We start from the raw sequence: 24,373 nt of genomic DNA on the forward strand, positions 1-24,373 counted from the left end.
TAACGTTTTACTGTTATTAGGTATGAAAAATTGAAAATTAGATCCGGCTTAAATACTAAGGTATCATTTTAATATTTGAAAAAATATGGGTATGAAAGTTAATAGTATAGTAAAATTCAGGTGTTGTTTGGACGATTTTCATTCATCAGATACCTCTTGAATGTGATGATCATAATTACTTTATGCAAGTACTTGATCGATCCGCTTAGTATGCAGAGCAATCAACTATATCGCATCTTTCAATTTCCGATTAGAAACTTGGGAAAGAGAAAAGGGAGCTCGCACTTGCCAAGATGAGGAAACTAGGACGTAAAATGAGAAAAGACCTCCTCTTTTATAAACAGATCGATCGAACCCCTAATTACATGATCAATTCTGGTCAACGACCCAAATTTACATACAAGTCAGTTCCTTGCTACCAAAAGCATCTCAAAAAGTTGACAAGAAAATAGAAGAAGTAATTGTCTCGAACAAGGTAATCACGCCGAACCAGTCGCTCCAATCGCCGTGAGTCGAAATTCCGAGGGAGGACATCGCTGTAGTAAAGCAAGGTCGTGATTGTAGCCGCCGGTCGAGCAACTAACGCCGTCACAACACTCGCCATTGAACCAAGCATCACTCGACTTAGAAGCTGCACTTCACATCATTCCTAATTAGTTATCTGATTATATGCATCGACAACATAATTTTCTATAATATTAATCAATCAAGTTGCCACTAAATCTAACCGGCCACCATTTTAAAACATGGTTATTGCAATTACATGTATAGATCCCACTTACAGACAATTAATCTACGTCATCGTCTATAGGTATTGCAGCACAAAGTAGTTTTGAAACTAGAAATTAATCCTATCCAGCTTGAAGCCTTGAACTAACATTCAAAGTTTTATAACAGTACTGAATTACTATTAACAGAGAGTATGAGAGAGAGAGAGAGATCATACCATGGTGATGACAGAAGTGGTCATAACTCCCAACTCAAAAGAGAAGAAGATCGATGGGTGGACATAAGAGGAGTCAATTGTTTTACATGAAATAGAATCTTCGCGCATGCATTGAAAATATAAGAGAGTTAATTTTTATACCTAAATAAATAAATAAAAGGAGAAATCATATATAACTATAATGAGAGAGGGATGTGACTTGGACTTTACAGTAGTTTCAAAAACCACACGTCCAGGCTTCAGCTGGTGTTTCAGAGCTACCCCTTCAATGTGTAAACTGCGGAAGCTATGAAACTGAAAAGAGGGACTGAGAAACGAGAGAGAGAGAGAGAGAGAGAGGGTTCTGAAATATATCGATCAGTTTCTCACTGGCCTCCTGGTTAACACCTATACATAGGGCCTATCGACGTACAAACCACCAAAACTGATCTTCAATTTTAAATCCTAAATGATACTAACTTCTAGTGGAGAAGAGAGAACTGGTCACTTTCTCTTAAATATGGATATTATATTCTTGATCCCTAAGTCTAACCATAACTGAAAGATTTGGCTTTAATTGTCAGCCCTTTTCTGTGTTTCCGGTGTTCCCTTTGGCTTTAATTTTTTAATATTAAAAAAAAATAAACAAAAAACTAATGGATTTGAAAATGCCTAATTCATGCTACTATTTCTCAACTTTTAGTCTTTTATTGTTTGGGCAATGATATGGGGCCTCAATGAGGCTTAAGGTCTGTGGCCTTAAATCCTAGGTGTCATGCCATATAAGTAAATACAAATTTTATTTTCAATTCCACATAATATATCTTGCCACATCATACTATTGCAACACCAACTTGACCCTTTTACATTTCCTTTTAGATGTTAGGGGGTGAATCAATTATATTAATAAATTTAATTAGGTGACGAAAAAAATATCAGCTATTAATTATGTATTAATTTAAGAGATATGTCTATAGATTCTTTGACCAATATTTTTCTTCATTTAGTTAAATATTTTCCTTTAATTTTTCTTTCCAAATGGTATTAATATATTGAATTATGTGCCAAGAGATAGAGTTTAACTTTTCTTTCCAAATATTGATTAATTTCATCAAAAAAAAAATAGCATTAATAAATTGAATTTGGAAAATACTTATGTCTAAATTAAGAGGTAAGAAAAAATTCCCACATTAGCAGCCATGAATTAATATCTACAATCTAGATATAAGGGAAAAAAAAACAAAAAATAATGAATTCAAATCTAACATTTAAACCCTACCTACATAAAAAGAAAACAATGAACAAAAGAATATATATAATCATATGAATATGTATTTTTCACATTATATTTCCAAAATTTGCAGGAACCCAACAAATGTTGAATTCACATACATATGTTATGCAAATCTATTAATCGAACGTACGTGCAAATCTATTGACTGAATTACATGAATTTTTTTGTACTCTCGATTGATGTTGTTTAAATCTAAGCATGAGTGTAATGAAACGAAAAAAAAATGAAAGAAAGCCAAATTTTTTTTTCTTTAGAAAAAATCCAAAATAATTTAGAGTCCTTAGATTTTGGAATGATAAGATTGTCTTTTTCTCAAGAATTACATAGCATGATTTGACAAATAGGTTATGTGTGTGGATGACATGGCATGACACCTAAGATTGAGGCCACAAATCTTAGGCCTCATTGAGGCGACAAATCATTTTCCTTATTGTTTTCCAAGAATACTTGTTCCACAATTTTTCTTATTTCTAATTTCATTAGTTACTTGTCGCACACAAGTTATTTGTTTGAAGAACGTAATTAATATAGTCTAGAAGGATAATTATTCTATGGTCACTATAACGTGACATTATTATGTAGCAGTCAGGGCTAATTATATCACTCGAATTAGGTAGAGACCTTATACGAGGGTGAAAAAAAATTAATTTAAGAGAGCCAATCAGGAATAAGTGTACGTCATGTGGACCAATGACATCAACCCGGATCATCTGGGACCATGTAATAATTTTCCAGTCTAGAAAGGCATCATGTACAAACATAATAGTATTTCAAAGCTAAACAAAAGGTAAAATGAAAAAAAATATAGAGCCCGTACAACCATAATCAATTTGTACATCTATAAAATACTTAATATCGATCATGAAGAAAACACCTAGTACTCTGCTAGGACTTGGGAGTGTCGCCCTGTTTGGGGTCAATGCTGCCTCCACTCTATGGAGCCATAAAATATACTGGCTCCGGGTCGAACTACTCAGTGCTTCGAAAGGGCATAACTACTCTCCTAGGGAACGGGTCACAACCACAATGAATCCAGAACCAAACTTGGACCGGATAATCAGGAAACAATCTCTAAAATTGTCTCCATGAGACACGGACTCCAACCCATAACCAATCCACAATTAATATGGACCAGGTCCAATAGTCAAACAACTCGCCAGCCGAGGAACAACCAAAGTCCAGCTCTATGGCCCAAATACTAATTCGGAACCCACGGTTCCAATCGAGTCCTTCCCAACAGGACTAAAGGCCCATAAACGGGTCAGAGCATGTGGCGACTTACTTGCTAAGTCTGCTCAGCCACGTAGGAAAGCCAATCCAACCTAATTACTACAGTAGAACTCCAAAGGGTTTCGAGAAACTTTCTGTTAGACCTCAAGACAAACCCACTATGGCAACACGCCCCCTAGAGTTTTTTCGGAACACTATCATTATATATATCCTTCATTTTTCATCACTTAAGTAAGTTGAAGTATCATATCTCAAGCTACCTACAAACCCTAAATCAAACACAAAAACTAACTTAATTGTCGGAGCCCTTTTTTACCAGTACCACATCGGTCCTTTTAACCAAAGGGTTTTGATTGTCTTTCTCTTATTGTGTCAGAGATCAAGTCTACAGCCTAAACGAAATTCTGCTGCAACACACTCTCTCCCTAGTAGAGATACTCTTGGGCTTAGGCCTACTTTTTCTTGGCTCTGCCAGTTTCGCCAGAGGAGAAGATGTTCTGGTTTTTGTTGATCGCTGCTTGGGTGTTGGCTTTCAATCTAGCTGCAAGATTGGGGGACCAGATTGAGATGGAATCCAGGTCGATGGTAGGCCTCTGGTCAGTTTAGGCGGGGAGGTGCACCGGTGACAATGAAGGTAAGGCAGAGTGATGACTGGTGGGTCGTTCTGAGGTGAAAGGATGGCTGATGGGTGGCGTGATGGACTCTTCGGCTGTTGGGCTTGAGGATAGCTGGCATGAACTTGATGGAGGTGGTCAAGGATGGGTTCGACTGCAGATGGTGGCAACACCGTGAGTCGATTCCTTTCGAGGCTTTAAAAGTCTTCACCTAAGCCTGATCGCGATCTGATCTGGGTCTGAAGTTTGGCAGTGTTGTCTGAGTGATGGGGGTGCATTGCCGGTGGCTAAGACACTGGTGGAGGCGGGCTTGAAGCTAGTATGCACGGCTAGTTTCCTAAATAGACTACTCACAACCCATCAACAAATTAACAACAATATACATCAATTAAAAAGGTAAAGGTGAAGAGGAGTAACAAGAAAAGTCACAATTGCTATGGAGCAAATATAACAAACCTTGATTTATAGCTTCCCACTTTACCCAATCTCAAATCTTGATGCTTTTTGAAATCCCTTGAGAAAATAATGAAGATTTGATGTGAAAATGTGAGGAAAAGAAAATGAAAAATAGAAATGGGAGTGGTGGCTGGTCTCGGTGGTAAAGATGAAGAGAGATAGAATAGAGTGATAAGATGGGGTGGCGGTTTCTTGGGAAGAAGGGAAGGAATGAATAAATGGTATTTAATGTATTAAATATGTTTTGATTCAATAGTTTTCAATTTCATATATGGTGTATGTTCTAATATATTATATTTTGCTTAAATGCATGATTAGGAACTTGATCAATTCTTAATATGTAGATGAGCATTTTTGGAACAAATTAGGGAGTCTAATCTCCTCTCTAATTTATGGTTGGGACACTAGTTTAGAAATACTTAGTTACAATACCAATTTCGATTACCGTCTTGGCTACTTGGGAACCTTAATTCTAGGACTCTTCGCCTTTTGGTGCAACTAGAGACCCTAACAAGGCTCTAGATTGTCCAAATTGAGTTTATACGACTCTTGATCCGGAGTAGGAATATCATATAAGGAATCTAATGACCCACGAGCCTTGAAAAGCCTAGCGGCAGATTGGTGGTTGTAGTGCCTAGCTTCTTAAGTGCTCCCAGCATTTTGGATCGGTTTGGGCCCCAAGTTGGGGTTGGGCTTGAGGGATTGGTAGGGATTGCATCCTAGGGTTGTGCCTTGGTCTGTTTAAGCCTAATCTGGTTTATGGCCATGGAATTTTGATGCTGGAAAATGTACCCACTTCTGCAATTAGAGAAATATGATGCCAAGGGCGTTATGTACATCTGTGCCTATTGATTTTCATGAATGAAATTTGAACTATTTTGAATGTGCTTCATGGTTGTTTAGAAAGGTAGAGTTGTTTTGATAATGGTTTTTTTGTCAGCCCTATTAAGGTAAACTGTTATGTATGTTTTCACTTATCAATAAAAGAGCTATTATATTGCCTTAAAAAATAAAGGGTCTGGATCAAGAGACACACAATTGTACACAATTTTTTACACTCCTCATGAGCCCTTAGATTTTAAAACATTCAATGATTTAGATTAAGTGTGAGAATGACAAGGCATAAATAACCAATAATATATATTTCAACCAAAATAAATAAACAAACTTTACTTTTCTAAAGAAAAAGTAAAATACAAAAATAATAAAGAATAATGAAATTAAACAAGAACAAGAACACCACTTTGCCTTCCCTAAGCTCCATCCCCGGCCATCACCTTCCCCAAATTCCAAATATAGAAATTGAAATTCATAATGATTTGTGAATCGGTATATGGAGCACCAATTCGTTCAACTTAACCCAGACCAAAATAAGAGGGAAACCATGGGCGATGGAGATTGGGAAGTAGTGGATGTTGAAGGAAGGTGAGAGTCCATGTGGGGGTGTTGATCATCAAATGGCTTGAGGAGTCGTTGATTGGGGTGCCTCGATTCGCAACGCAAATGATGTTTCTGACTAGAATATTGTTCTTGTACGCTTGGGGATTTGGAACTACCTAGGCTGAAGAAACCCAGTTGAAATACCCCACCTGGGGAAACCGTTGCCATCAGTGATGTTAAACTTCATTACCAAAAGTTGAAGAAAATAACAAGGGACACAATTAATCCCAGAATTCCAACCCAAAAATACAAGTTGAGGAAATATTATGGGAAGTATTAATAGAAAAAAAAAAGTTTAATCCACTTTTATTTGTCTCTTGTTTTTTCTTTTTTGTTAGGCAATAAATCAAATGCCATGTCATTCACACACTTAATCTAAACCATTGAATGCTTTCAAATCTAAGGGCTCATGAGGAGTGTAAAAAATTGTGCATAATTGTGTGTCCCTTGATCCGGACCCAAAAATAAGGCAAAATCATAAGTTTAGTCAAACAATTTTGCTTCATAATAAACCTAGCAGAGCGCTCTACTAGGTCTATTATAAAAGAGCTATTATATTGCCTTAAAAAATAAAAGGCAATCATAAGTTTAGTCAAATAATTTTACTTCATAATAGACCTAGCAACGCTCTGCTAGGATGAAATTTGAACTGTTTTGGATGTGCTTCATGGTTGTTTAGAAAGGTAGAATTTTTTTGATAATGGTTTTTTTATTAGCCCTATTGAGGTAAACTGTTATCTATGGCTTTACTGATCAATAAAAGATCTATTATATTGCCTTAAATAAAAGGCAAATTCATAAGTTTAGTCAAACAATTTTGCTTCATAATAGACCTAACAGAGCACTCTGCTAGGGTTTGTGGAGTGGCAATCTTTCTTGTTTTTCGTGACCTACACCTACTCCATTCATAGAGAAAAATTCAGGCTTCGGCCTCTTCATCTTCGTCTTTGTGGACTTCAGAGGTACTGAGTCTTTTGAGAAGAGTTTGGGCGCTGCTGAGGCTGTGTCGGTGGGCCAACGAACTGTTGGTACAGCATCATAGGATGGGGGTATTTACTAGTTGGAGTGGGATCCAAATAGAAGCCACGATGATCTTAGTCGGTTGCCTCTATCCGGTGGTGCTGCTGATATGGTGGTGAATCAGTGGGTGCGAAATAGGGCTTTCCTCTGGCTGGATTGCATGACGTTGTCAGTTTCGTGTTCAACTTGTGGATCTATGCTTAGTCGTGTTAACGTCTGTTTCTGGGTAGCCGGCGAATGTCAACATGGTGAGGCAGATGACTACCCATCGATTGGCAGTAGGCCAGAGATTGGATGTGTCACCGGCGGCAGGGTCGAATGATCAGATGAGGGTATTGGGAGACAACCTAGTGGGCTCTAGGCTCAAGTTGATTTCTTGGACTTGGGCCTGAGCAACTTGAGCTTGAGCTGTAGTGGGTGGACAAGAGCAATAGGTTTTGGGCTTCCTTAGTTTTGGATCCGAATCTGGGATCTGAGTGGTTTTTGCAAATGGATTCGGATCTGGGATTCGGGTAGACTTTGGGCTTGGACCACGACCCATTATCTTTTATGGGCTGTTTGGTTGTTGGAATGGCTTGGGACTCCTGTGTGTTATTGGTATTGAATTCATGACCCCAATCTTTCGTATCTATTTGTGAAAGATCGTTTGCCAACATGGCTATGTTCTGACATCGTTGGTCGGCCTCGATCTTTAGGTGGGAGAATGGCCTCATTCTGGCGCCAAGTTGGTTTTTGTCAATTTGTGCATTGGAGTTGCATGGGTAGTCAAAACGCCGACTACTCAATTCACTAGACGGCTGCAATCTATAGTGTAAAATCAGCACTGCGTCTTGACGTTTCTGCTCTTGCATTATTAATTTTTTATATATATTTCATATGTAATTTTCCTTTTGTACTGTTTTATTTATCTATTTATGTCTTTGACATTGTATCACTGTAATCTTTCAATTTCAATAAATGAATAAATGACTGACCTCCTTCGATTAAAAAAAAAACAATTTTGCTTCATTCGAAAATTTTAGTCAAACAATTTTTCTTTGTTCGATAATTTAGTCAAATAACGCCTTGTTCGTTAATTTTAGTCAAACATTATTAAATTTTTTTTGGAAAGAAAAATACAACAATTAAATACAAGAACCTTACAGTGCAATTCGAATCCCTTTTTTTTTTTTTACATTATTAAATTCGAATCTAAGCGGTCACAAAGGGCTTTAGAAGGTTGGCAAGGAATAGAGAAATTGTCTTCCCAAAACATCATTAAGTTACTCAATCTTTCCCAAAACATCATTATTGAATTTAAAAATCATTACATTTTCCCTCAGTATGCAATAATCAGTTGATCATTGACTACACCCACTACATTATGCACTTGATATTTGAAAAACTCAACCAAAACCAAAACAGAGCTCACCGTAAGTAACCCACACTCATGCCCAGATTAATGCGATAAGGATTAAGGAAGATATGGAAATTACCTAAACTCCGATTGGCTAATAAGTGTTTGTTTTTCTCAACTAAAGTCTAAAACAAACAATAAGCAGACAGCACAAAGGTCACATAACTATGGTTTGATGGTTGACATTTGACTCAAACCATCTTAGCGTAATTGATAGCCGCCTGAAGACGAATCTCATGATTATTTTGTCACAATGACACGAACCTCTGTTGCCAAAGCTTTACAGGACTTCATGAAGGATAATTATTCTATGGTCACTATAACGTGACATTATTATGTAGCAGTCAGGGCTAATTATATCACTCGAATTAGGTAGAGACCTTATACGACGGTGAAAAAAAACTAATTTAAAAGAGCCAATAAGGAATAAGTGTACATCATGTGGACCAATGACATCAACCCAGATAATCTGGGACCATGTAATAATTTTCCAGTCTAGAAAGGCATCATGTACAAACATAATAGTATTTCAAAGCTAAACAAAAGGTAAAATGAAAAAAAAAATATAGCCAGTACAACCATAATCAATTTGTACATCTATAAAATACTTAATATCGATCATGAAGAAAACACCTAGTGCTCTGCTAGGACTTGGGAGTGTCGCCCTGTTTGGGGTCAATGCAGCCTCCACTCTATGGAGCCATAAAATATACTGGCTCCGGGTCGAACGACTCAGTGCTTCGAAAGGGCATAACTACTCTCATAGGGAACGGGTCACAACCACAATGAATCCAGAACCAAACTTGGACCGGATAATCAGGAAACAATCTCTAAAATTGTCTCCATGAGACACGGGCTCCAACCCATAACCAATCCACAATTAATATGGACCAGGTCCAATAGTCAAACAACTCGCTAGCCGAGGAACAACCAAAGTCCAGCTCTATGGCCCAAATACTAATTCGGAACCCACGGTTCCCATCGGGTCCTTCCCAACAGGACTAAAGGCCCATAAACAGGTCCGAGCATGTGGCGACTTACTTGCTAAGTCTGCTCAGCCACGTAGGAAAGCCAATCCAACCTAATTACTACAGTAGAACTCCAAAGGGTTTCGAGAAACTTTCTGTTAGACCTCAAGACAAACCCACTAGGGCAACACGCCCCCTAGAGTTTTTTCGGAACACGATCATTATATATATCCTTCATTTTTCATCACTCAAGTAAGTTGAAGTATCATATCTCAAGCTACCTACAAACCCTAAATCAAACACAAAAACTAACTTAATTGTCGGAGCCTTTTTTTACCGGTACCACATCGGTCCTTTTAACCAAAGGGTTTTGATTGTCTTTCTCTTATTGTGTCAGAGATCAAGTCTACAGCCTAAACGAAATTTTGCTGCAACACACTCTCTCCCTAGTGGAGATACTCTTGGGCTTAGGCCTACTTTTTCTTGGCTCTGCCAGTTTCGCCAGAGGAGAAGATGTTCTGGTTTTTGTTGATCGCTATTTGGGTGTTGGATTTCAATCTAGCTGCAAGATTGGGGGACCAGATTGAGATGGAATCCAGGTCGATGGTAGGCATCTGGTCGGTTCGGGCGGGGAGGTGCACCGGTGACAATGAAGGTAAGGCAGAGTGATGACTGGTGGGTCGTTCTGAGGTGAAAGGATGGCTGATGGGTCGCGTGATGGACTCTTAGGCTGTTGGGCTTGAGGATAGCTGGCATGAACTTGATGGAGGTGGTCAAGGATGGGTTCGACTGTAGATGGTGGCGACACCGTGAGTCGATTCCTTTCGAGGCTTTAGAAGTCTGCACCTAAGCCTGATCGTGATCTGATCTGGGTCTGAAGATTGGCAGTGTTGTCTGAGTGATGGGGGTCATTGCCGGTGGCTAAGACACTGGTGGAGGCGGGCTTGAAGCTAGTATGCACGGCTAGTTTCCTAAATAGACTACTCACAACCCATCAACAAATTAACAACAATATACATCAATTAAAAAGGTAAAGGTGAAGAGGAGTAACAAGAAAAGTCACAATTATTGCTATGGAGCAAATATAACAAACCTTGATTTATAGCTTTCCACTTTACCCAATCTCAAATCTTGATGCTTTTTGAAATCCCTTGAGAAAATAATGAAGATTTGATGTGAAAATGTGAGGAAAAGAAAATGAAAAATAGAAATGGGAGTGGTGGCTGGTCTCGGTGGTAAAGATGAAGAGAGATAGAATAGAGTGATAAGATGGGGTGGCGGTTTCTTGGGAAGAAGGGAAGGAATGAATAAATGGTATTTATGGCACGTTTACTAACTTGGAATGGAAATAATCATGAATCGGAGACAACTGGAATGGGAGAAGAAAGGAATCAGTATTGATTTCGGAGGAGTTGATTCCTAAACCCATCTCCCCCCTTCGGAATCAAATTCCTGAGTATTCAGGAATCGATTCCTTATAAAGAGGTGGGACCTACACTCATTCTGATTCCTACATGTGTTAGTAAACGCATGAATACTTTTACCCGGAATCATTCCAATTCCCTTATGTACGTGTCAGTAAACGCAGGAATAAATTTACCTTGTAATCATTCCCTCCCATTCCAAATAAGTAAACATGCCCTTAATGTATTAAATATGTTTTGATTCAATAGTTTTCAATTTCATATATGGTGTATGTTCTAATATATTATATTTTGCTTAAATGCATGATTAGGAACTTGATCAATTCTTAATGTGTAGATGAGCATGTTTAGAACAAATTAGGGAGTCTAATCTCCTCTCTAATTTATGGTTGGGACACTAGTTTAGAAATACTTAGTTACAATACCAATTTCGATTACCGTCTTGGCTACTTGGGAACCTTAATTCTAGGACTCTTCGCCTTTTGGTGCAACTAGAGACCCTAACAAGGCTCTAGATTGTCCAAATTGAGTTTATACGACCCTTGATCCGGAGTAGGAATATCATATAAGGAATCTAATGACCCACGAGCCTTGAAAAGACTAGCGGCAGATTGGTGGTTGTAGTGCCTAGCTTCTTAAGTGCTCCCAGCATTTTGGATCGGTTTGGGCCCCAAGTTGGGGTTGGGCTTGAGGGATTGGTAGGGATTGCATCCTAGGGTTGTGCCTTGGTCTGTTTAAGCCTAATCTGGTTTATGGCCATGGAATTTTGATGCTGGAAAATGTACCCACTTCTGCAATTAGAGAAATATGATGCCAACGGCGTTATGTACATCTGTGCCTATTGATTTTCATGAATGAAATTTGAACTATTTTGAATGTGCTTCATGGTTGTTTAGAAAGGTAGAATTGTTTTGATAATGGTTTTTTTGTCAGCCCTATTAAGGTAAACTGTTATGTATGTTTTCACTTATCAATAAAAGAGCTATTATATTGCCTTAAAAAATAAAGGGTCTGGATCAAGAGACACACAATTGTACACAATTTTTTACACTCCTCATGAGCCCTTAGATTTTAAAACATTCAATGATTTAGATTAAGTGTGAGAATGACATGGCATAAATAACCAATAATATATATTTCAACCAAAATAAATAAACAAACTTTACTTTTCTAAAGAAAAACTAAAATACAAAAATAATAAAGAATAATGAAATTAAACAAGAACAAGAACACCACTTTGCCTTCCCTAAGCTCCATCTCCGGCCATCACCTTCCCCAAATTCCAAATATAGAAATTGAAATTCATAATGATTTGTGAATCGGTATATGGAGCACCAATTCGTTCAACTTAACCCAGACCAAAATAAGAGGGAAACCATGGGCGATGGAGATTGGGAAGTAGTGGATGTTGAAGGAAGGTGAGAGTCCTTGTGGGGGTGTTGATCATCAAATGGCTTGAGGAGTCGTTGATTGGGGTGCCTCAATTCGCAACGCAAATGATGTTTCTGACTAGAATATTGTTCTTGTACGCTTGGGGATTTGGAACTACCTAGGCTGAAGAAACCCAGTTGAAATACCCCACCTGGGGAAACCGTTGCCATCAGTGATGTTAAACTTCATTACCAAAAGTTGAAGAAAATAACAAGGGACACAATTAATCCCAGAATTCCAACCCAAAAATACAAGTTGAGGAAATATTATGGGAACCATTAATAGAAAAAAAAAAAGTTTAATCCACTTTTATTTGTCTCTTGTTTTTTCTTTTTTGTTAGGAAATAAATCAAATGCCATGTCATTCACACACTTAATCTAAACCATTGAATGTTTTAAAATCTAAGGGCTCATGAGGAGTGTAAAAAATTGTGTATAATTGTGTGTCCCTTGATCCGGACCCAAAAATAAAAGGCAAAATCATAAGTTTAGTCAAACAATTTTGCTTCATAATAAACCTAGCAGAGCGCTCTGCTAGGTCTATTATAAAAGAGCTATTATATTGCCTTAAAAAATAAAAGGCAATCATAAGTTTAGTCAAATAATTTTACTTCATAATAGACCTAGCAGAGCGCTCTACTAGGATGAAATTTGAACTGTTTTGGATGTGCTTCATGGTTGTTTAGAAAGGTAGAATTTTTTTTATAATGGTTTTTTTATTAGCCCTATTGAGGTAAACTGTTATCTATGGTTGTACTGATCAATAAAAGATCTATTATATTGCCTTAAATAAAAGGCAAATTCATAAGTTTAGCTTTACTGATCAATAAAAGATCTATTATATTGCCTTAAATAAAAGGCAAATTCATAAGTTTAGTCAAACAATTTTGCTTCATAATAGACCTAACAGAGCACTCTGCTAGGGTTGTGGAGTGGCAATCTTTCTTGTTTTTCGTGACCTACACTTACTCCATTCATAGAGAAAAATTCAGGCTTCGGCCTCTTCGTCTTTTTCTTTGTGGACTTCAGAGGTAGTGAGTCTTTTGAGAAGAGTTTGGGCGCTGCTCAGGCTGTGTCTGTGGGCCAACGAACTGTTGGTACAACATTAGAGGATGGCGGTGTTTACTAGGAGGAGTGGGATCCAAATAGAAGCCACGATGATCTCAGTGGGTTGCCTCTATCCGGCGGTGCTGCTGATGTGGTGGTGAATCAGTGGGTGCGAAATAGGGCTTTCCTCTGGCTGGATTGCATGACGTTGTCGGTTTCGTGTTCGACTTGTGGATCTATGCTTAGTCGTGTTAACGTCTGTTTCTGGGTAGCCGGCGAATGTCAACATGGTGAGGCAGATGACTGCCCATCGATTGGCAGCAGGCCAGAGATTGGGTGTGTCACCGGCGGCAGGGTCGAATGATCGTATTGGGAGACAACCTAGTGGGCTCTGGGCTCAAGTTGATTTCTTGGACTTGGGCCTGAGCTGTAGTGGGTGGACAAGAGCAATAGGTTTTGGATCCGAATCTGGGATCTGAGTGGTTTTTGCAAATGGATTCGGATCTGGGATTCGGGTAGACTTTGGGCTTGGACCACGACCCATTATCTTTTATGGGCTGTTTGGTTGTTGGAATGGCTTGGGGCTCCTGTGTGTTATTGGTATTGAATTCATGACCCCAATCTTTCGTATCTGTTCGTGAAAGATCGTTTGCCAACATGGCTATGTTCTGACACCGTTGGTCGGCCTCGATCTTTAGGTGGGAGAATGGCCGCATTCTGGCGCCAAGTTGGTTTTTGTCAATTTGTGCATTGGAGTTGCATGGGTAGTCAAAACGCCGACTACTCAATTCACTAAACGGCTGCAATCTATAGTGTAAAATCAGCACTGCGTCTTGACGTTTCTGCTCTTGCATTATTAATTATATATATATATTTCATATGTAATTTTCCTTTTGTACTATTTTATTTATCTATTTATGTCTTTGACATTGTATCACTGTAATCTTTCAATTTCAATAAATGAATAAATGACTGACCTCCTTCGATTAAAAAAAAAACAATTTTGCTTCATTCGAAAATTTTAGTCAAACAATTTTTCTTTGTTCGATAATTTAGTCAAATAATGCCTTGTTCGATAATTTTAGTAAAACATTATTAATTTTTTTTTGGAAAGAAAAATACAACAATTAAATACAAGAACCTTACAGTGCAATTCGAATCCTTTTTTTTTTTTTTACATTATTAAATTCGAATCTAAGCGGTCACAAAGGGCTTTAGCAGGTTGGCAAGGAATAGAGAAATTGTCTTCCCAAAAACATCATTAAGTTACTCAATCTTTCCCAAAACATCATTATTGAATTTAAAAATCATTACATTTTCCCTCAGTATGCAATAATCAGTTGATCATTGACTACACCCACTACATTATGCACTTGATATTTGAAAAACTCAACCAAAACCAAAACAGAGCTCACCGTAAGTAACCCACACTCATGCCCAGATTAATGCGATAAGGATTAAGGAAGATATGGAAATTACCTAAACTCCGATTGGCTAATAAGTGTTTGTTTTTCTCAACTAAAGTCTAAAACAAACAATAAGCAGACAGTACAAAGGTCACATTACTATGGTTTGATGGTTGACATTTGACTCAAACCATCTTAGCCTAATTGATAGCCGCCTGAAGACGAATCTCATGATTATTTTGTCACAATGACATGAACCTCTGTTGCCAAAGCTTTACAGGACTTCATGAAAAATACCAATTGACGAGTCTGTAAGACCGTTTGGTTGACCGGAATGTTATGGTGGGAAAATGAATTGTACTAATTTTCATTTCAAGGATATAATGGAATTGATTTAGCATTTCCATTTGTGGTGTTTGGAAGGATTCAAGACTTGACATTAGAAAATTGTTTGAGAGAATTAATTTGTTAATGATTTTCTAATAATACCCAATCAAATTAAATATGAAAGATTAAAAATGAATGAGTATAGATAAGAATTATTAATTGACCAAATTTTATTAGGGGCTAAACAAGTAAATTTTCAATTCCATTAAGGCCATGTTTGGTTGACTGGAAAAGAAAGGAATCACTTTCCTTTCCTTTGGGAAAGTGTTTCCGGAGGGGGGGTGAAGGAACCAAATTCCTCCACTTTTTCCTTTCATTTGGGAAAGTGTTTCCCGCTCTCCCCAAACGCAGGAAAGGAAAGTTTCCCAATGCCCACTTTCCGGGAAACAAATATAGCCTAAGTGAAGGAATTGAAATACCACACCCTAGATGGTATTTCTATTCCGCCTCTTTTATGGAATTAAACTCCGGTCAACTCATTTATTTTAGTTTCCTTTCTAGACTTTTGACTTAACCAGGGAAAATGATCATTTACCCGATTTTAGGCTAAAAATTGCCCACTTGCTCCACCAACTGTTTTTTAACCTCATTTACCCAAAACACTCTAAGGGATTATTTCCCCTTTACCCAATTATTTCTTTTTTCTTTTTTTTTTGAGACTTTTTTGCCCTCTCCTTCTTTCTCACTTAGAGAGAGAAGTCACCTTCCACCTTGCTGTGCTCCGGTGACCAGTGACCGGCGCGGTCTCCGGCGACCGGTGACCAGACTCCGGCGAACGGTGACCGGATTCCGGGAACCAGTAACCGAAATCCGGCGACCGATGACTGGAATCCGGAATCCGGCTATTATTGCCCTCCAGTAATCATATTACTGCCCCCCAGTAATCATATTATTGCCTCCCAAAAATCATATTATTGCCATCCAGTGTATTGTATGAACTCCCAAAACCAAAATGAATACACTACAGGAACAATTGATCAATTTATAATCATATTACTGCCCCCCAGTAATCATATTACTGCCCCCCAATACAAAGTCCAATGTTTCTACTGCCTCCCAATAGACCACCAAAAATGCACATTTTTGTAGGATTCACAAATAATTTGACTTTAATACACAGAAAACAACAGGTAACTTATCAAAACACCACACTATAGTGATCCCTGTCCCTCATATCAAAGTCTACTGGGGGCCAATAATGTGTCTACTGCCCCCCAGTAGACCATTAAACAAACCCCACAGTTACAGTGCAATTCCTTCCTCATTCCCGGGGTTCACAATGTACAAAAAAAAAAAAAAATTGATCTGGGCACCAGATCAGAATGACTGGGGACGAATCGGACCGGCAAATCTTGAACTCGATATCGGACAGGCAGGTCTTCAAGCTTTGGGCCAATGAGCTCGTCTCCTGCGGCTTCTTCCTCCACCGCACCTCCGCCGACCTCAACCTCAACCACCTTGAGTCTTCGTCGCCGTCGGGTTACCCAAGGAAGACCCGGCCAAGATTCAGATCGAGAAACAGATCTGAGTTGTCCCAAAATCCGCTGGAAAGGTTTCGTCACCGTCATCGGCTTGCCGGGCGACGACTTCTGCAGTGAAATCTTCACCGCCCTAGATCGGATTCTTGGGCTCTGACGTTCCAACGAGGAGGAGCAGGTGAGAGAGAGAGAGAGAGAGAGAGAGAGAGAGAGAGAGAGAGAGAGAGAGAGAGAGAGAGAGAGAGAGAGAGAGAGAGAGAGAGTCTGGTAGGAGGAGAGAGAGAATTTTGTACTTTAATAATTTGTTTGGGGGTGAAAATGTCATTTGCGATTAAATTGGGTAAATGGGGTCAAATAACTCTTAGTGGAGCAAGTGGACATTTTTTAGGTTAAAATTGGGTAAGTGGTCACGGCCCCAACAATTTAATTGAATAGGAAACTATTTCACATTTCAGATTTAATTTCCTGGCACGGGGCCTAAGTACCATATCCTTTTGATCGAACTAATCAAACAAATTACTACAAAAAAAAGGAAAAAAAAAAAAAACCAATGAAACAAATTAGATTAGCCAAAATCAGAAAGTCCCTCAGAAAGGGACTGTGGGTCTATTTCCACCGCTTGTTGGAATATGCAATTTCATATGGTTCTAAATGTCACTCCTGAAAAGTCTATTTATGAGCTCCTCGCAAAAACAAAACAAGTCTATTTTTGAGAGCTGGACTTTATGAGCTGCTTTGACTCTGTAGTTTCGTATCCTGAAGAAATTTCAATTCAACTCCAAATGAAGGTTAACATAACCTGGACAGAATCATTCAGGTTATGTTTGTCATATATTAAGAGTATTAGACCAGTAATTCTCGGAGCTCTTATGTTCAGAATGAGCAAAGTATGAAATCGATGGCCATCATAGACAGGATCATACTTGTTTGTATTTTGTGCTGCACGCTCTTGATGGAGGACTCTGACTCTCAATCAGATACCTTAGCACAAGGCCAAGAGCTCAAGGATGGGATGCAGCTTTTTTCAGCATCTGGGATTTTCAGGTTAGGATTCTTTAAGCCTGGGAATGCTAGTAACTCTTACTTGGGTATATGGTACAACAGAGATGATGAAAAAGCAGTATGGGTTGCCAACCGAAACAATCCGATTCTTGACAATTCTGGAGTTCTTAGAATTGATCAGTATGGTAACTTGAAGATTACACAGAAGATGGTAGATGATATTGTACTATATTCAGTTAAAGAAGCAATCAATGCTAGTGCTATTCTTCTTGACAGTGGAAATTTTGTGCTTAGTGAGTTGAACGCTGATGGGTCTATAAAGCAGGAGCTGTGGCAAAGCTTTGATTATCCAACCGACACACTTTTGCCAAAAATGAAGTTGGGATTTAATAGAAAAACTGGCCTCAATTGGACTCTCAAATCATGGAGAACTGGAAATTTGCCTAGCATAGGGTCCTTTACACTTGGTTTGGACCCTAGTGGTGTTAAACAAATGGTCATTTCTTGGAGAGGAAATCTGTACTGGACTAGTGGATCCTGGCACACTTGGTGCTTCAGCCTTACAGATGAGTTTTGCAGTAACTATAAGTACAACTTTAGCTACATATCAAATGAGAATGAAACATACTTAAGTTATTCAGTAGATAAAGGTGCCACTATTTTCCCAAGACTCCTGTTAAATGAAGAAGGTGAACTCAGAGGTTTCGGAATGGATGCCATGTTTACAGGAGTTTCATGCACTTCTTCCACCAACTCTACCTTGAAAAATGGGTGTGTTGAGCAAAGGCAACCAGACTGCAGGAGCTCTCATGACAAATTCGTGCGAAAACTTGGTGTCATGTCTCGCAGTGGAATCAAGATCCTTGAGAATGAAAACATGACTCTGATTGATTGTTGGGATGCTTGCTTCAAAATGTGTTCTTGTCTTGCTTATGCTTCTGCAAATGATGATGGCACCGGCTGCGAGATTTGGAAGAAAGGGGCAAGTTTCACACAAAACAATTTGGGTAGTCTGAGAGAGATACACATCCTGGAATCCAAAGGTAAGTTATCTACATTTTATGACATGGGTTAATTGCATCACATTATGGTGTAAATAGGAACAAACAGTGAGAACATGAGTAATAGACTATATGATATTTAGGATTGAAACGCCAATTTTCTCTCTTAACTTTGTACAAAGACCTGCATTAGTCCATTGTTTGTTTTGAATTTCTTTGCGTGCCAAGCATCATGTAAACAATAATGACACAAGCAACAAATTTCTACATTCTCACAATCTAATGCATATCTTGCCAACCCAGAAGCAACAAATTGCAACCCCTGGGGATATATTGGGGAAAAAAAAAAACAGACTGAAATGGAACAACTAAGGCAAAGTCAACATTTTAGCTAAAAGTTAAAGAGTTTTTTCCGTTACACTAAGACATTGAGAAGGCAACAAGAGATAGCTGATGTTTGTCAATGCAGTAAAGAAGTGGTGGATATGGCTACTCATTTTGGTGGGCGGAACTGCACTTTTTCCTTTCCTTTGCTCTTCCTGCTATGTACTATGGAAAAAATCAAAATCAAAAGGTACTCACTCAATGGAACAGAATATGCTCTTATATGAACTTGGTGAAGGGAGAAAACACCAGAAAGATGGAAACAGAAACAATAATGAGTTGCAGTTATTCAGTTTTGATACCGTTGCTACTGCTACCAACTGTTTCTCATCAACAAATAAGCTAGGAGAAGGCGGATTTGGACCAGTTTATAAGGTACAATTTATACTATAATGTCACTACATAATCTGTCTATTCATCTAAGAAAGAAGATACAGAGAAGATATACAGCAGTGCATGTGTGTGTGCTTGTGTGTGTTTGTCTGCATCATACCTATGATTACAAGCTAATCAATTAGATTAGATCATTAGAACTTATTCATTATTAGTAGGTATAAAAATGACTTGCATCATTTTAGGGAAAGCTACTTGATGGGAAAGAAGTAGCAATAAAGAGACTTTCAAGAAGCTCAGGACAAGGGCTGGTGGAGTTTAAAAATGAAGCTATGCTTGTTGCCAAACTCCAACATACTAATTTGGTGAGGCTTTTAGGATTCTGCATTCAAGGAGACGAAAAAATATTGATCTATGAGTACATGCCGAACAAAAGCTTAGATTTCTTCCTCTTCGGTAGGCCCTCCAATATGCCATGCAAATTTTTCGCAGAAACTTTTTCTATTTCTAACTCCTGTTCTAACTAGAAACTTTTCTATAACATTTTTCCCTGACAGATGCTCAAAGAAAGAATGTCTTAGACTGGAAGAAACGCTTCAGCATCATAGAGGGGATTGCTCAAGGACTAATCTATCTTCATAAATACTCGAGACTAAAAGTGATTCACAGGGATTTAAAAGCCAGCAATATTTTACTCGACAAGAATCTAAATCCTAAAGTATCAGATTTTGGCATGGCTAGGATATGTGGGTTGAATGAGTCTGAAGAAAACACAAATAGAGTTGTTGGAACATAGTAAGTAGTCACCTAGCTGTTTGCACTTTGAAAATATCCAAATATTTCAAATACCTAATTGTCTTTTTAGTATCACTGCAGTGGTTATATGTCTCCGGAGTATGCCATGAAAGGAATTGTGTCCATTAAAACTGATATTTTCAGCTTTGGAGTCCTACTGCTGGAAATTGTAAGTGGGATGAAGAATAACAGTAACTACCATTCAGAGTACCAACTCAACCTCATTGGATATGTAAGTTCTCTTGTTCAAACAAGTTCTTTATCAAATATCTGGCATAATATGTATATACTTAATTACTTATCAAAGTACCAACTCAGTTCTATCCATCTGTATCAAGAATAGGGTTTAGGCATCGCACGCATTTGACCTAATAAGACATCTAACCTACTTGTTTTAGGCATGGCAGCTTTGGAATGAAGATAGAGGATCTGAGCTAGCAGACACAGGATTAGGTGAATCATGCCCCATTACTGAAGTTCTAAGATGCATTCATGTGGGTCTTTTGTGTGTACAAGACCATGCAGCAGACAGGCCAACAATGCCGGATGTTGTTTCCATGCTTTTAAATCAAAGCATTCTATTACCTCCTCCAAAACAACCAGCATTTTTTATAAATACAGTTGAGAAAGAGTTTATAAAGGCATCAGGAAAGGAGTCCGAAATTTATTCCACAAATGATGTAACTATATCAGTAATGGAAGCAAGATAAATGCAGTAGTAATTACTGTACAATATATGAATTCATGTTACAGTAATAATTGATAAATGGTGATATGGGAATGAGCAATAATCGATACATAGATCAGGTGTTCAAAATTTTGTCATATGATGCAATAAAGGTTCTGAGAAACAACTTACTGTATTGAAATCGAACTCACATAGCTTGCACTGCAACAGTTGCAGCAACCAACAGCAGCAGTCTCAACATTTGGCGCTTCGAAGTACCTACTCCAAAAGGACCAAAACCATCATCACATGATGAAGCGTAATTCACAGTAAGATACTTTAATAATTTGAGGAGAAGAAAGAAATTAAGGACTAGATTTTAATTAGGAGAGACTCCTAACAATTCTATTCTTGAGTTTGAGGGAAGAAAGGAGACATCTCCTTTTGAAGGAAAGCAGAGACATCTTCTAACAGTTTTGCCCATTGGTTATGACCATTATATCTTATACCATGTATACAGTGGGTACCAAGCAACTTGAATTTGTTGATAGAGCTTTGATCTTTAAAAGAACCAACAACAGAATAAAACCAAATGGTGTAGCAAGCATGCAGAAAGCCAGAAAGTAAAACTTACTGCTTCTCTACAAATGAAACCCAAAAGCTTAGGGAAGCAAAAAGAATACAGATCCAAACATCATCCCGGATCAATAAGACGCCACTGCTTGTCGATCCTTTGACTGTTGGCCACTACAGTGCAAACCAGCTTTGTGAGTTGTAGAGTCACCATATTATTTCATACAGCAGCAACCGTAGCACCAGTACCCTTGGATCCTATAGAATCTCATTCCTGCTGACCCTTCTGATCCCTGCTTGATTTCCCATCCCCAACACCTTTTTAAAGATGAAGAAGGTCACTTCAAGTCGTACAAATACATCAGGAAGTGACTCCACATCACCAAGAACCTGTCTGATCGTTGTAGTGACTCCAATGAGACCTCCAGGAACAGCAAACTGCAGCTCACTTTCCTTGGCAAAACAAGGAAACCAGTCTAGAATATAATGGCGTGCATTTGAAGTTGTCGTTCTCGTCCTTTTCAACCTTCCCCGGGCAAACCTCAATCAAGTGGTTCAGTTTCACAACACCCCTGACCCAGGTTCCACCCACCACACCGCCTCTCAAGCGATCAATCTCATACCCAGATTTGTTGACGTCAAAAGAATGAATAATTGATATAATGAGGTGAGGCCAAGTCCCTTTGTGGTACTGGGATATTTTTGACGATGTGCTCATCAACTACATCCATGTTGTGCTCAAGTTGAGCAGTTGGCTGATTCATAGAACTCCTCCTCCATTTTTTTTGTTGCTCAATGGCCCGATCCTCGTCTTGAACTTCAAGATCTACTTTCTTTTGGAGGAAAATAATGTCTTCAAGACGCATAATTGCAAAGAGTAGCCAAATGCTCTTTGGTTTGTGCTGGGGGAAGTTCTTCATTAGCTGCTACGAGAGGCAATGCTCCATCCATAATGGAGACACCATTGCGCATAGCTGCCATCAGCGCATCGTGGGCCAGGCAATCTACGAAAGAAACATTTCTCTGCAGTTTCATCATGCTACCTCATTGGTCACAGAAATGACCGGCAGCTTCTTTTTGAAACAAACTGTCTGAACACCAGAAAGTTTAACCACTGTTGACTTACCATGAGCCACATGACCCATAGAGCCAATATTGCTAGTTGCCTTACAAGATATTACTTCAGGGGAGAGTGAATGCAACTCTGTTACATCCAGTGTCGTCAGGTCTTGCCCTGTTAGACGACCCTTACTATTATTCTTCTTCTTCGACAGTCTTTTGACAATTATTCTGATCTTCTAGCTATTTAATCAGCTAAGATTTTGGGGTCAGGATTTAGGATTCAAGAATGACTTTCTGATCAAACTTCAAACGCGCACAGAAATTTACTTGAGGAGGTTCTCAACAGACTTAAAATAAGAGATTACAGAGAAATATTTGAGAGCTGCTCTAGCTTGCATTAGAATTCCTGAACCTTACTCGCAAGGAAGAACGAAAGAGCTTATATTTCAAAATCTTCTTAAACGATACTTGCAATCTAATAAAAAAGCAAATAACGTGAGCTGCTCTAGTAACCCTTATTCTAATACTATCTATTCATGAATCTGCATACAGCAAAAAAAAAGTACCCTAAATGCTCAAAGGAAATAACGAGAATTGTTAGGAATTGGAAACCCCCATTAATAAAACAAATTAAAAATAAATACAACCACAATTAAATTTTATTTCGTGAATTGATTATAATCCTGAAAAATGCTCAATATATACGCACAGAAAACGAGAGAGGAAGACTATTTCCTTTCAGAAACAGTAACCAAGGAGGATTAAGTTCATGGATTGCCACACAACCACATTGGAAGGGCAATGCAACATTCAGAAATGCATGATTCTACTCGAGCTGTGTTAGCATTTTACGGTAACTATTAGTTTGCTTAATCTTCAAATCTAATGTACATGATGGACCTTTTTATCTTGAAGTTGCAGATGGTGGATTCTTTGTATGATTCCCCTTGATAGTTCTAGGACATTGCAGCATCCTGTCATACCAAAACTTCCTCTTGCTAAATTAATTAGAACTATCAGGAATAAAGAGAAGGGATACATCTATGCCAAGTATTAGACAAGGATTGGAGAATCTAAGAATGTAATAATATTAAAAACTTTAGGCTCATGTAGTCCTTCTATGTCCAAGACTCCAAGCCAATCCCTCAACATTGTAAACAACATATTCTGGTATTTCCCATCCAAATGTTTTATAAAGTCCAAAGTTCAAATCCCATACCTCAAGATAAAGTAAAGTAAAGTAAATCTGGATTGGAATTTATAAATGAGTAGAGTTAGTACAATCTGGCTCTTTCCGATTAAACTTGGTACATGAACTTATGATAACATAAATAAGCAGAACTTAACTTGTATGGGAATGCATTATTTTTGAAGAAGAGATTAACAGAAGAAGAAGGAAAAAACTGTTATAAATTTATAATTGGTTTGACCAATTAATGAAACCTATTTGTCAATGCAGTACACACGTGGTGGATATGGCTATGATTTTAGTAGGAGTGTGTGCGGCATGCGCAATTACTGTATACATCATGCCAATACTTGTATGTTAATCAGTTATTTGCACCCATTCATTATTACTTCTTAGGAGATTTGGTATTGACCCTGAATCCTAAATTCAGATAAAACTACTTGACACGCAAGAGGTAGCAGTAAAGAGATTTTCAAGAAGTTCAGGAAATGGGTTGGTGGAGTTCAAGAATGAAGCTATACTTGTTGTAGACACCAAATAATAAATTTTCACTGGTCCTGTGATTTACCACCACTATGTGTTGCGTTTTTTCCCAACTCTATTGATTTTTCCCTTCAAGGATGAGGCAAAATTTGTTCAATCAAATGCCTGAGAGGCTAATCCAATATCATGATTTGCCCCCCCAACACCACCACACACACACACAATGTAAAGATTCTTGGCTCTGCCACTAACTAGACTTTTTAGCCGTTAAAATACTTTGCAATTGTATAATGGTGAAATGCGAATGAACAATAATCAAACGTACCATTCCTAGGAATTTTTGTGTCACCAATCTCACGAAACTTCTG

General features: G+C 38.3%; 1 protein-coding gene, 1 long non-coding RNA gene and 1 pseudogene across 4 annotated transcripts; 1 reads left to right on the forward strand and 2 right to left on the reverse strand.

The window, feature by feature from the left end:
- Positions 1-335: 335 nt before the first annotated feature.
- Positions 336-1,265, reverse strand: LOC112184907. Its single transcript, XR_002930108.2, has 3 exons — positions 1,157-1,265; positions 947-1,044; positions 336-631 (listed from the first exon to the last, which is right to left on the reverse strand). It is a non-coding gene; the product is annotated as an uncharacterized LOC112184907 (long non-coding RNA).
- A 15,968-nt stretch (positions 1,266-17,233) lies between these two features.
- On the forward strand, positions 17,234-20,898 carry LOC112187707 (G-type lectin S-receptor-like serine/threonine-protein kinase CES101). 3 transcript variants are annotated; one of them, XR_005805778.1, is made up of 6 exons: positions 17,234-18,561; positions 18,989-19,278; positions 19,482-19,692; positions 19,794-20,031; positions 20,102-20,263; positions 20,430-20,570. XR_005805778.1 is itself a non-coding variant. In XM_024326596.2 (6 exons), the coding sequence occupies exons 1-6, from the start codon at positions 17,406-17,408 to the stop codon at positions 20,739-20,741; spliced, it is 2,349 nt and encodes a 782-aa protein (XP_024182364.1). In that variant the 5' UTR covers positions 17,234-17,405; the 3' UTR covers positions 20,742-20,898. The 3 variants fall into 3 exon arrangements, 2 of the variants coding, with proteins under 2 accessions (XP_024182364.1, XP_024182363.1); XM_024326596.2 differs by having other exon boundaries at positions 20,113-20,263; positions 20,439-20,898; XM_024326595.2 differs by having other exon boundaries at positions 20,113-20,263; positions 20,430-20,897.
- A 437-nt stretch (positions 20,899-21,335) lies between these two features.
- On the reverse strand, positions 21,336-22,731 carry LOC112184561 (annotated as a pseudogene).
- Positions 22,732-24,373: the final 1,642 nt, after the last annotated feature.

Source organism: Rosa chinensis, chromosome 2 (genome assembly GCF_002994745.2).
Source record: "Rosa chinensis cultivar Old Blush chromosome 2, RchiOBHm-V2, whole genome shotgun sequence".
Taxonomy (NCBI): Eukaryota; Viridiplantae; Streptophyta; class Magnoliopsida; order Rosales; family Rosaceae; genus Rosa; species Rosa chinensis.